Here is a 13,472-nt window from a genome sequence, read left to right on the forward strand (position 1 = left end):
GCCACGACCAGGTCAGGCGGGGCTGCTGCCCCAGCCTCTCTGCGGCCTCCTTCCGTGGCCCTGTACCCTCCCGCAGGGTCAAGGGACATTGCCGGGACCTTCCCCGGATTGCGCCACAAGGTCGCAGGGCTCCCCGCTGGTGTCTTCTGGCGTGGAAGTGGCTGGCGGGAACGCCCGGGATGTGTGGCCACGTGGCCGACGGGACCGACGTGCGTGAGAGTGACAGGCCGCTGGTGCGAGCCTGGTACCCGCGCTCGGTGGGATGTGCGTGTGTCCAGGCTGGGGCCCCGTGCCCGACCGGTGGGGGGGTGTGTCTGACCGGTGGTGGGGCTGCCACTGGGAGCAAACGTCCCCATCGTGACCTGTGTGTGTGGGTGAATGAAGACACTTCCCATCCACCGTTTCTCAGCCGGCCCAGCGCCTCCCAGAGCCTTGGCGCCAGCCATCCCGGTTTAGCGGCCGGGCCGCGCTCCCCCGCGGTCCCGGGTCTGACTGGGGTGGAGGCCGCGGCCTAGGTGACCCCAGCCCGCAGCGGCCCTGCCTGTCCCGTCCACTTAAACAAATTGCGGCTGACAGGCGCGCAGTCTCTCTGGAGCCGCAGCCCGCCGGTCGCCTCCCGCCCCAATTACTCCGCGCAGGGTCGGGCCAACTGGCAGAATGGGGTGGGGTACTCAAGGAGAGATGGAGGCCAGACCCCCTTCTGGTCGCGGGGTGGCCTCGGCTTTGCTCCAACCCGTGGTGCGGCCGCTTCCTCCAGTTAGGTCCCAGGAAGTGCGCCCCAGCCAGGCCCTGTGGCCCTGTCCTTTGTCTTCCAGACTGATGGGAAGGCAAAGCTCAGCCTGAGCCTGATAACTGCGGGGCCTAGGCGACTTGGTCCCTGACGGGTGACACTTTGCATCTGAAGCTGCAAGTAGCTCTGGCCAGCTGTGCCTGGTCCCCAGAACTTCAGTTTGGGAGCTCTTGTGACCCTGGCAGCTCCAGATTACTCACTGCTCTGGGCCCAAGGTTATTCAGGTCACAGCTGTCTTGTTGGGACACAGGTGTCAGCAGAAGTGAGGTTCACAGCTGTGAATCTGCCTGTATATGTGTGGATGGGCACAGGTGTGGGATCCTGGGTGTGGCTATCTGTGATCATAGGAGTTTGAGTAGCATGGGGAAGGGCCTCTAGGATGGGCCCATCTGGGACGAAGGGGCAGAGCTGGCCTATGGGCTCACTAGGCTCTTCCTGATTCACTTCCAGAAATGCTCTTGCAGGGCGCAGGCCAGGATTCCCTGGAGCAGCTCTGGGGAGAACATGCCACAATCCCAGCTCCAGCTGCTTGGCATCTGCCGTCCCTGTTTCCTGGCCAGGAGCTACCTGGCTGCCTCTGTGCTTTTGCCTTTCTGACCTAACAGTTTCCTATAGCTCTGTCATTTCACTGAGCAGGGCATGCTCCTCTCTCTAAAGGGAGAGGACCCCAAAGCCCAGAGGTGCAGTAATTTACCCAAAGCCAAAAGCTACTGGCGGCACAGCTGGAAGGGGACCCTGGGACCTTAGGAAAGCAAGCCCAAATCCATCTACTCCTTAGAAGGTAGTGATCCATTGCTGTGGACCTACCCCTGCTCACACAGCAAGGTGGGACTGGTACTGGGCTCCAGGGCCTCTGCCTCAGGTGGGCTCTGGCTTTGAACACAAGACAGGCAGGTCCTTTTCCCCTTTGCCCCCGAGAGCTAGAAGCAGGAGGGGCCTGCCTTTCTAGTTACATGGAGACAAGGACAGCATGGAGGTCAGTGGGACCAGAATCCTGTTTGTGTGGTGGCACAGGACAAGGAGGTCAGCTTTGATTCAGGCCCCTCTAAGGGAACTGGGTAGAGTATGTGAAGCAGTACAGAGGGTCGGCTGGCTAGCGAAGGGACTTCCTGACCTTGAGGGAGGCTCTGCCCTTTTCTGGGATCAGGCTTGTCTTCTGCAAAATGATGCCTGGACAGTGTGCAAAGGTACTGTCTCCTTTAGAGTCTCTACCTGTGAAAATCAAAACTTGGCACTGAGAAACCACCTCCAAATCTGGACTGGTGGTTGCTTGGCCTGGCTAGCGTTTGTGTGCCTAAGTTTGTCTTAGGGCCACTGGGTCTCTCCTCAAATCAATCCTAGACAGTGCCCTACCTCTTCAAGTTGCCACCCCAACTCCCAGTAGCCTTTCCAGACCATGAAGATATTTTTCATCAAACTGAGGGAGTCCATTGAGAGGTAGCGCTGTGAAAATCAGGAAGGTCACATGCCTTTCTCAAGGTCACCTGGTCCAGTCACCGTTAGATTCCTGTTCTGATGATCTCTGAGGTGCTGGGGATGAGGTGGAGGTGGCCCTGCGTATTTTCTGTAGAGGACAGGTGGCTGGCTGCTCCAGGGCTAGTGGGCAGTAAGGTCTCCCACCCTGGGGCCCAGTTCTCACTTCCAGCTGATTACAGGCTCTGGCAGGGTCTATAACCTCCCCAATTAGCCGGGGGCCAGCCCCAAGGCCTTTCTGATAACCTGAGCTCCAGTGGCAGCCGCCATGGGGCCAGCTTATCTGGCCTCTCTTATCCTCACCCTTCCCCCACATACTCAAAGAGTTGCCCTGACTGCGAGCAGATGAATAACCAGATTGTCCTGCAAGCTCAGCCGGCCAGTCCAGCCCTACACCCACCACTTTCCCTGACTGAAGGAGACTACAGCTGCTTGACCCCCACAGAGGGGAAGGGCTGGGCCAAGGAGGCCTCCTGAGTCTAAGCTGCAGGATGGCTCCCTACATGGCTGAGAGCTCTGGCTGCAAGTCTGCCCCATCCACGTGCTTGAGGGTGGGTTCAGAGGGGCTCATGCTTCCGCGAGCTTCTGGACCCATTCCCAGGGAGCTTGGCCATGGGCAGCATGCACCGACAGGCTGGTAGCACCCTCCTTCCTGACTCCTCCCCTCCTAATAAAACAAAGTGGGTGTTAGAGACAGGTTCTTGCTATACTGTCCAGGCTGGCCTTCAAGCTGCAATCCTCTTGCCTCAGTCTCCCGAGTAGCTGGGACTACAGGAATACTGCCCCCTTTGACTGAAACACTGCTCCAGCTGAGGGCTGGAGTTAGTGCTGGCACATCAATGCCTCCAGCTCAGCCAAACGGAAAAAAGCTGCTTCCCCTCTCATAGCCCCACTGGCTGTACCCAGGCTCTGTTCCCAGCACGCCTCACTCTGGCACGTGATTTCACCTTGCAGGTGCCCAGGCAGGAGGGACTGGCTTAGGCCACCCTGTGCAGGACTTTCTTCTCAGCCTAGCCTACGGGGCCTAGTGTGATTCAGGTCCCCTTCTCTCAACATGCCCAACTGACTGAAGGAGAGAACTGAGACTGCATCTCTTCTCAGGCGCCAGGGATGGGATGGAATGTGTGTAAAGGGGACAGGGGTCTCGGGGACTGCCCTAGCTCTGGCTGCGAGGCCGGATGGGAAGGTCTGCTTACCTGTGAACTCTTCTATGGCTGTCTATTAAACTTCGCCCAAACCACACCTGGCTCAGTGGGTTTCCTTCAATCCCCTAAGGATGCTTGGGGTCTCTGGGAAAGGTGGGCTGGGGAAGGGGGACTAGAACCAACAGTCTCCTTCCTGCTCAACACACTTTTTGGCTCCCTTTGCTGTTCACTTTAGGTCCAGAAATGGGAGGAGGGAGAGAACAGAATGAAGCATGTCGTCCAAGGCTCCAGCTGGGTTTCACAGATCCCCACTTTCGCCTGACAGCCCTCTGTCTACAGAGGCACTTAAGGTGCCCCAGAATAAACCCAGAGGCTTTGTCAAACTCTCCTTCCCACGAGCAACCCACCAGCACATGTCAAAGGTCTAAATAGCCTTGACTGCCAAAACCAGGAAGGTCCAAGTCTGTGGTACCCCCAAACTCACTGCCTCTGGTAACAGGCAAGAGGCTTGGTGAGTGGACTTTTGTTCCAAATTCTAGAACAAAAATTGTCCTTCTCTTTCCTCTCCCACTCCCACTGGTTCGCTACTCAGTTGCACACATGGGGCGGGGGTGTTCAGAGCTACACAGTCAGGCCCACCAGATTCTGTTCGGCGTTTGAGAGGACCCCCACCACAGCAACTCAGGGGTGGACACCAATCGCAGCGTGATTTATTGTACAAGACGTGCACTTTTGACAGGGCCTCGGTAACCACGGTTTCCTTCACTGAACAGTACGAGACCGGGGTAAAAGGGCTTAAAGAAAAGACAGATTCTTCCCACGAGCTCACGGGGAAACAAAGATGGGGAAGCTTCTCCTTCCTTCTTCTTCCCTAATACGCTGGGCCTCAGTGTACCCGAGGCTGGAGGGGGGCCGACTAAGGGAAGCTAGGGGCGGTATGTGTCACAGCCAGAAGTGGGTTGGGGTGGAGCCTGTCCACTCAGGGTCAAAATACCTGGCTGGACTATCCACCCTCTCCCCACCTAGGACCCAAGACCTGGCCACTGTTCCAGGCCCCTGTGAGTATGAGTTAGAAAATACAAAAGCAGATCCAATGCAGAATGTCATGTGCAAACGGGGAAGGGGACTGAGCGCTGGCAGTCTCTCTTGGCCACAGCCCCCACTGGCAGGTATGGTAGAGGTCAGGGTATGCTGGGGTGCTTAGGAGAAGGGTCTCCTCTCATCTGAGGGGGCATGGGTGGCTGCTGTCACTAAGCTTAGGGAAGGCGGTTGATGAAAGAGGAGCAGAGACTGAAGAGCGGGACCAGAGAGGGCATCTCGTCCACCCCCCAGCAGGTGAGTAGGCCGGCCGGTTGGAAGCAGGTGGCTGGTACTACGGGAATCCGGTGGGGAAGAGGCTGAGGGGCTGACTCTCATTGGTGGGAAGTGGAGATCGGTAACCATCAAAGTTTCTTGGGATGCTGCCGCTGGTGGAACCTGAGCTGTTACTCAGAGTCTCGATGCTTCCCTCTCGCTGAAGTTCTGCAAGACAGGAGAGAGCCAGGCTTGGTTAGAGCAGGGTCTGGGGTGGTGCACGCCCTGGGCCAGGCTGGCAGCCTCGAGGCGCCATTCTGGGTTCCTTACATCCTTTGGCAGGGGCATGCCCCCCCTGCTCCCCAGATGGGTAGGTGGCAGCTCAGGTCACAGGGAGGCTCAGCCGGGGCAGAGAGAAGCCCTGTTGGCTGGTACAGTCCAGTTTTAGACGTGGTCTCTCTCATTGTGAGGCAGCCCTCAGGCCGGAAGTATGGCCCTGGATGACCTATCGGGGCGACATGGCTCTTCCTGGGCACTGACCTGCACCTGCTCACATGCTCGTGCTCGGCCAGTGTGCTCACCCACTCCACAGTCTCCTGTCTCGGATCTCCAGGTGAGACAGGTGGGAGAAGCTGAGACACAAGAAGGACACAGCTGCCCTGCCTGGCCCATCCCTCTCCTGGCCCGTCTGTGCCCGGGGCTCCAGCCTGGAACCCTCTCATTTGCTCACTCCTCACCCAATCTGCCTGCTGGCCGGACTTTGGTTTATCCTTGGTACCTCCTGGCAAGTGTCTTGTTTCCCTGCAGGAGAGAGTGATTGGCTTGAGGGGAATTTGCTTTAGTGGAAAGAGGGTCCCTGCTTGCCTAGAGTGCCTCCTTCCTCCCTTCCTCTTAGCCCCAGTCTCCTGGAGGCCCCTCAGAATGCTGAGTCAACCCGTGAAGCAGGCAGGGAGGCTCCCACCCTCTCCTCCTTCCCTTCCCTGGCTCCTGAACATCCATGAAGCCATCTTGGATATGGCAACTTGACCCGTCTCACAGCTATGGGCACTTTAACTGCTCCATCACCTCTTGACTCATAGTGGGTGCCGGGATGGGTGGACTAATAGAATTCCCTGCTCACTGAAGGTGAGAAAGGAGGAATCACTTCTTGGCTTCTTAAAGTTGGCCAGTTCCCATTCCTTTTCAGTCCCTTGGAGCGGCCTCTGAGGTATGGGCACACACATCCCTGGGCTGTCCCTGGAATCTACCCCAAGCTGAGCCGTGGTGCCCTGCAACCTAGCCTTCTCCCAGGTATGCCTGTGTCTGAGGGGGCCTTGCCTGTCTGCCTCGGAGTGCAGGGTCTTTCAGCAGCTGTTTGAAATAGCAGGGCATGCTGAAATAGCACACTCAGTCTGGTTGGGCCCGAGACCTTTTGGTGCTGCCCGCAGTGCTCCCAGGCCCCCCACCATACACACACAGCACAACTGGCTTTGGTTAGGGAATGAGTAGGTCATGGCCTTAACTCCCGAGCTGGCTATCACCAACCAGGCTGGAGCTAACCATGGCCCCCACTCCTTGTAGGCCACCCCTGAAGCACTAAGGTTGCCCACGAGCAGCAGCCATAGGATGGGGCAGGGAAAAGGCAGGTGCCTGGGTCCAGGTGTGAGGGGCCTGGGCCCAGGTTAGATGGATGTGCCTGAACACCAGAACCTCTCAGTAGAGTGGGGTCAGAGGAAGGAGGGAAGGGGACACTGCAGACACAGGCTGAGGACCTGGCTATGGCTTCTGATCTCCAAGAGACACACTGGCTGTCCTGTCGGGTCTTAGACCTGGGAAAATCAAGAGTTATCCGGATTTGGGTAGAAAACAAGGCAGGCAGCAGCTGGCTGGGCTCTCTTCTCTCCTGCTCATTCTTCAGTATCCGCCCAATATGGGGATACAAGCCATTCCATGAGGAGGAGGATGAGAAAGCAAGAGTAGACCCTGGGAATTCTACATGAAAGCTTCAAACTCCAAGAGAGATCTCTCCATTCCCTTCTTTCCCCACAAGCAAGCCAAGGAGTTTGTGGGAGATCTCTGAGGTCCGGTTTGCTCTCAGAAGCCCTTGCCCTCATGCAAGGCCGTCCTGGCACTAGGGGGCGCTGACAGCAGGGCCAGGCGGGCAGGAGAGAGCACCAGCAGTAGCAAGAAAAGCAGGGGCTTCCTTAGGCTCTGGACACCAGGCCCAAGGAAAAAAGCCCCAGATGAAGGAGCAGAAAAGGCCACTGGTAAAGGCTGGGCCCCTTTCCAAAGCAGAGGGACAGCCCAATGGTCTTGTTGCAAAATGCCAACACATCCACACTGCCAAGGGAGCTGAGGAAACCAGAGCCGGGGACCAAGCATGGCACCCACACTGCCCGTTGGCGCAGACCACCAGCAACACCCCCAGCAGCCTCAGTGACCCCAGCACACAGGTCTGGGTGGATGCTTCCCATCCTATCACGTGACAGTGCAGGGACAGTTGTCAGGGGGTTCGCAAGATGAAGTGCTGCTCTTGGAGGCGGGGTGTTGCCTAAGCTGCCCTACTCGTATCTTCTTTCCACCAGGTAGTCTGGGTAAGCAGGCAGGGTTCTCCCTCCATGTCCCGGGGTAACCGAGGCTCTGCTGAGTTTACCTCCTGTATGTCCACCCTGGCCACTGCCCTAGTTCGACCTCCCGACCTCCCCACCCTCCAGTTCACCTCTCCCATACCAAAGCCAGTGTGGTCCGTCCACAACACAAAACCCATCTTGCATTTCCTCTGCTTAAACACCTTCAATGACTGCCAAAGTTTCCCAGAATAAGTTCTAAACTCTCCAGCACTGCAAAGTGACCTTCTGAAGCCTTTCTCCCAGGCCCCATGTCACTAGTGTAACGTTAACCGTTATAGCTGCGGAACCAAAGTACCGAAACTGTGTAGTTCGGGGGTCTGTCCAGAATGCTTTAGGTGCTGGGGCCTGTGCTCATGTAACAACCCCCAGCTGAAAAGCCTTTCCAGGGAGTCCTAGCCTGCCTCTTCATCTTCCAGAGCACAGCACAGGCGTCTCTCCCCGATGGACTGGTCCCCAGGCAGAGCCAGCCAGGCCCCAAGTACTGCTGCCTTAGTCCAGGCCCTTTTACACTCACATGCGTGTCTCCCTGTCCAGGCAGGGGCCCCTCCCCTCAGGAGTGGCTTCTGAGCCTTATCTCTGTATTCTAGTGGCAATCAGAGGGCCTGGAAAATGATGCTCAAAAGACATTTCTTGAATGAATGAATGAATGATGCAGTGAGAGGTGGGAGCTCAATCTTCGGCATGGACGCTCATTCTTCAGTATCCGCCCAATATGGGGATACAAGCCATTCCATGAGGAGGAGGATGAGAAAGCAAGAGTAGACCCTGGGAATTCTACATGAAAGCTTCAAACTCCAAGAGAGATCTCTCCATTCCCTTCTTTCCCCACAAGCAAGCCAAGGAGTTTGTGGGAGATCTCTGAGGTCCGGTTTGCTCTCAGAAGCCCTTGCCCTCATGCAAGGCCGTCCTGGCACTAGGGGGCGCTGACAGCAGGGCCAGGCGGGCAGGAGAGAGCACCAGCAGTAGCAAGAAAAGCAGGGGCTTCCTTAGGCTCTGGACACCAGGCCCAAGGAAAAAAGCCCCAGATGAAGGAGCAGAAAAGGCCACTGGTAAAGGCTGGGCCCCTTTCCAAAGCAGAGGGACAGCCCAACCCTAGGCTCTGGAAACCAAGGCCCAAGGAAAAAAGCCCCAGATGAAGGAGCAGAAAAGGCCACTGGTAAAGGCTGGGCCCCTTTCCAAAGCAGAGGGACAGCCCAATGGTCTTGTTGCAAAATGCCAACACATCCACACTGCCAAGGGAGCTGAGGAAACCAGAGCCGGGGACCAAGCATGGCACCCACACTGCCCGTTGGCGCAGACCACCAGCAACACCCCCAGCAGCCTCAGTGACCCCAGCACACAGGTCTGGGTGGATGCTTCCCATCCTATCACGTGACAGTGCAGGGACAGTTGTCAGGGGGTTCGCAAGATGAAGTGCTGCTCTTGGAGGCGGGGTGTTGCCTAAGCTGCCCTACTCGTATCTTCTTTCCACCAGGTAGTCTGGGTAAGCAGGCAGGGTTCTCCCTCCATGTCCCGGGGTAACCGAGGCTCTGCTGAGTTTACCTCCTGTATGTCCACCCTGGCCACTGCCCTAGTTCGACCTCCCGACCTCCCCACCCTCCAGTTCACCTCTCCCATACCAAAGCCAGTGTGGTCCGTCCACAACACAAAACCCATCTTGCATTTCCTCTGCTTAAACACCTTCAATGACTGCCAAAGTTTCCCAGAATAAGTTCTAAACTCTCCAGCACTGCAAAGTGACCTTCTGAAGCCTTTCTCCCAGGCCCCATGTCACTAGTGTAACGTTAACCGTTATAGCTGCGGAACCAAAGTACCGAAACTGTGTAGTTCGGGGGTCTGTCCAGAATGCTTTAGGTGCTGGGGCCTGTGCTCATGTAACAACCCCCAGCTGAAAAGCCTTTCCAGGGAGTCCTAGCCTGCCTCTTCATCTTCCAGAGCACAGCACAGGCGTCTCTCCCCGATGGACTGGTCCCCAGGCAGAGCCAGCCAGGCCCCAAGTACTGCTGCCTTAGTCCAGGCCCTTTTACACTCACATGCGTGTCTCCCTGTCCAGGCAGGGGCCCCTCCCCTCAGGAGTGGCTTCTGAGCCTTATCTCTGTATTCTAGTGGCAATCAGAGGGCCTGGAAAATGATGCTCAAAAGACATTTCTTGAATGAATGAATGAATGATGCAGTGAGAGGTGGGAGCTCAATCTTCGGCATGGACTAACAGTAAAAGAACCCGGGGCCTGGCTGTCCCTGGGTCCTCGGCCACATGCCTTCTGTCCAACCCTTTTCTCCTTCCCCACTGCAGACAGAACAAGAAGTGAGAGGGAAGGGGAGGTGGAGGAGGGGTGCACACAGGTTCTCCCTTCAGGTTATCCCAGCCGCCCAGCCCAGGAGCAAGCGGCAAATGGAAAGGTGCGGCCTTACCTTCCTCCATCCCGAACGCATGCTTTGTTACTGTTGGGTTGCTCACGGACGCTGGGCTGTTGGCATTGTTTTTTTTTTCCTTTTTTTTTCCCTTTTGAAAAGAAAAGCATTGAGGAATCTTTTTGGAAAAGATATGGACAATGATTGAGAAGTACACTGATCTCTGCAAGCAGGTGGAGGGTGTGAGGAGGCACAGGTGTCACACTGGCAGGAAGGGAAGCTTGCATCCCAGTCAGGAGGACAGTGACATGCGTGTGTAGGGGTTGGGGCCTGGCCATTTGTGAGGGTCCCCGAGATGGCACTGCTGTGATGGAGCCAGGACCCTCTTCAGCATGAGGGAGGGAAGAGGACTCACACTTAACACAAGGGACAGCTGGGAGAGGGGCAGGGACGGGGACCTACATGCAGTGCCAGATGGGGCCCCATGCAGGTGAGGAGGGGAGAGGGCAACGGCTGGTTTTCAGGGACACCTCCAGACTCTGACTCAGTGGCTCAGCTCTGGCTGTCCTCCTCCTCTCCCATCCCGAGCCCCTTAGGCCTGGGCAGCTCTCCTGTAGTGGAGGTGACCTGTGGGGCAAGCCTGCCAGAAACCCGCCGGGGCCCAGGAGGAGGTACCGAGTGCAGCAGGAACTAGGGGAGCACTCCTGCAGCCTCCCCGCTATCCCTTAGTCTGTGGATGGTGGTTGGCGGGAAAGGGGGGGGGCTCTAGAAGAGGTTGTTCTCCAGCCCATGAGAGTGGCTGGACAGAGGCAGAAGATAATCTTCTTGTGACCTCACAGTGTCCAGGGACTTGGTGCCCCTGGGGCACTGCAGCCTCACCTTGTGGATGGCAACGCTGAGGGGAAGGAGAAGCCATAGCCCTGGTAAGGCCCCACCTGAGACAGAAGAGGTGCTGGGGTGGCTACGGACGTCAGCAGCTCCAGGATCACTAAGATGCCGCTGCCCCCACAGCCGCCCCCTATGCCGTGTGCAGGCTCAGCAAGCCCCAGGGGCACGGGTGGCCCAGTGAGCAGCAACTAGAAAGGAGGAGCCTCATCCCTACTCCACATGGAGCCTGTCAAAACTCAAAGGAGGGGGCTCAAAGAGGTAGCTGGCCTTGTCAGGGAGAAAGGCCTGGAATACTGGGAGCGTAGCGCAGGGAGATTCAGTCTGTGGGGGCAGGGCTCAGCTGTCCCCAGCCTTGGGCTCCTTCCATCTGGGCTGGGCAGAAGCAGCCCTTGCCTCTGGTTCCACAGGGGGCACCTTGGCCCCTTTGCCAAGGCATGAGCTGCAGAGCTCGGGAGCTCCTGGGAGCTGTGGGCAGGAGGTGAGGGGTAGATCGGTGCTGGGCACAGGCTGGTCAGAGGCTCCTCTCACACATTGGTCATTTCACTAAAGGTCACGGGCTGGTTTTCCCCTTCCCTGCGGAGGGGTGATGCTGAGGGCACGGGGCCAATGAGACTTGGGGAAGTCCCCAGCAGAAGGCCTGGAAGTCCTGCTTAGGGCCTGGCGTTCTCTTACTGCATATGGGCCGGCAGGGAGGTCCCTCTGGACTTTTGCAGACACTGAGGGGAGCACCTCTGGCTTCCAGCAGGTGGGGGCACTGTGGACAGCCTGGGTTCAGGGACTCAGAGGCAGGCCTGTTTCTGGGACCTGAGCGGGGTCAGCGAGGGCAGCGCCGTGTGACTATGTTAGGGAAGAGGGAGCCAGGGTGCTGATCGGCCCCTGCGCAGCCCTGGCACCCCAACCTGCGGCTTTCTGGGAGGCTCCAGCTTCTGTGCTCTTACGTGTGTCAAGATGCCGCTCACCGAGGGGATTAGCAGGGTGCTTTTATCAGTCGGCTGAATCACATCCCCATCCCAAGCTAACCACCCAAGCCGCCTGGTAGGTGTAGGATTAGACCTCAGGGTGGAGCCTGGCCCTGCACCGCAGCTCTGCCCACTGCCGGCAGCAAGAAGGAAGAAGGCCTCCCGCCTCAGAGAGCACGAAGGCCCAGGGCGGCCTCTGCCCAGCTGGTGCAGGCAGTTTAGGGACGTGTTCAAGAGCACAGGCGCTGGCCAGCTGCCACCAGGCAGACTTTGGGCAAGTTGGTCCAACTCGGTGCCTCAGGTTCCTGAATGTTGAGAATAACAATGTCTGTTTCACAGCCTGGCTGTAAGAAGGAGACGGAATAAAGCACGCAGGGGCATCGCAAGGTGCCTGGAGCTTCCAGTCAGCGAACGTGAGTTACCACTCCTGCTGCGATGGGATTAGTCTGCTGTGATTATCCACAGGACTTCAGGGGCCTGCTCCAGCCTCCCTTCCCAGCAGGTGTCTTTGCCATCTAGGCCTCTACCAGCTTGGCCTCCACTGTAGCTTAGGAAGGATTTCTTTCTTTTTAATCAAGAAATGGCCCAGGAGGAAGATGGCAGATATGTGTTTACGGCTTTTCATTTCTCTCCTTACCTCTTTGCAAATACCCTCTTCCAAGATGGAAAATAAATTTCCAACCCTGTTGACATGCATTGATTTCCCCCCCTGCATCCACCTCCCAGTTCTCCCACATTAGCAGGGGCTATGGTTAAGACCCTTGCCTGGGTGAGCTCCCGGGGCTGTCAGGGAAGTGGAGGGCCACATGGCCCGGAGCAGCCTCCCAACTGCCCCATCTTGCCAGGCGCCTGTTCGGAGGAGGGTGCAACACACAGAGAAGATTTCTGGCCCCTGCTTGTGGGGCCTGGGGTGAGGAGTCAGATGTATGCGTTTTGAATCCTCTCATTAGGTGATTCAGGATTTTTTAGCATTTCCCCTTGATGGGATAAATAGGGAGGAGGCCAGGGGACCACAGGACTGCTATAAATTGATCTGAATGGGGCCATCCTCAAGCAATCTACTTTGCCAGCAAGGGTCCTGCAAACAGGACCCGGGACCAACTCTGCAAAATGGAGCTTGGTAAGAGACAGGCTGGGAGAGAGGATGGGTTTGGATCATCTTCTGGTACTAAGCAGAGTTGGCAGTTTCCTGGTGCTGGAACCTGGAGAGATGGCCCAAATGCAATCTGGGAGGTGGCCCTGGCAGCTCTGGCTAGGGTAGGCTGCTCTTACACCAGGCTTAGACCTGGGAAGACTTTGTCCTCCAGAGTGTGGCTGAGGTGGAAGCCTGTGGACGGAGACCTTGATGGCGCTGGCTGAGAAAACCCTAAAACCCTCTGCAACCCTGACAGCCCTGTCAGAGACCACACTGTGGGCTGGAGCCAGCCTCAGCCTGGGGCGCTTTTCAGGAGGTTAAAAGCACAGCAGTTAAGGCGGCAGCTTGCAGGGAAGACTCACTTTTCTCTGCGCTCAGCACACCCACCTCTGAGGCTGCCAGGCCTTTGCACCTTCCCTTTTCCTGCCACCTCAGGCTCACCCGAAAGCGACCATCTGTCTGTCCTGGGCTTCTTTCCTCCTTGGGCACCTCCCTCTGGCTTCAGAGCTCGCAAAGATGCTGACAGACCAGGGTTCTTGCCCACCAGCAGCAAGGTCTAGGGGTTGGGGACTGAGAAGGAAGTCACTGTGCCCTCTGGCAGAGGTGTTTGTTCCTGCCCAGGCATGCTGAGGGACTGAGGATGAAAAGGCTCCTTGGCAGCCCGACTGTAGGAATCCTGGAACCGGCGAGCAGATGAGAAGCAGCGCTAGCTCTGGCCTGCTCTTATCTCCAGGCTTAACACCTACGTCTGAGCACAGGCCCCTGGCTGACGGACGCCACATACTTCTGGTGTCTTGCCACTACACTGCCTGGCCTTCCCGAGCGCGC

General features: G+C 57.3%; 1 protein-coding gene across 13 annotated transcripts in view; it reads right to left on the minus strand.

The window, feature by feature from the left end:
• Positions 1-4,096: 4,096 nt before the first annotated feature.
• Positions 4,097-13,472, minus strand: part of LOC102480701 (breast carcinoma-amplified sequence 3) — a 27,975-nt gene continuing 18,599 nt past the window's right edge. For 4 of the 13 annotated variants that reach the window (XM_014583251.2, XM_014583256.2, XM_014583252.2 and 1 more), the window contains 3 exons: positions 9,723-9,813; positions 5,439-5,502; positions 4,097-4,929 (listed from right to left, as the gene is read on the minus strand). In XM_014583251.2, coding sequence (XP_014438737.1) covers positions 4,897-4,929; positions 5,439-5,502; positions 9,723-9,813 — 188 coding nt within the window. In that variant the 3' untranslated portion in view covers positions 4,097-4,896. Of the gene's footprint in view, positions 4,930-5,438; positions 5,503-9,722; positions 9,814-10,337; positions 10,402-13,472 lie in introns of those variants that run through there. The other 9 variants (XM_014583253.2, XM_027767354.1, XM_014583259.2 and 6 more) reach the window with 4 other exon arrangements.

The sequence above is a fragment of the Tupaia chinensis genome, unplaced genomic scaffold (assembly GCF_000334495.1).
Source record: "Tupaia chinensis unplaced genomic scaffold, TupChi_1.0 Scaffold144174_1, whole genome shotgun sequence".
NCBI classification, from domain to species: domain Eukaryota; kingdom Metazoa; phylum Chordata; class Mammalia; order Scandentia; family Tupaiidae; genus Tupaia; species Tupaia belangeri.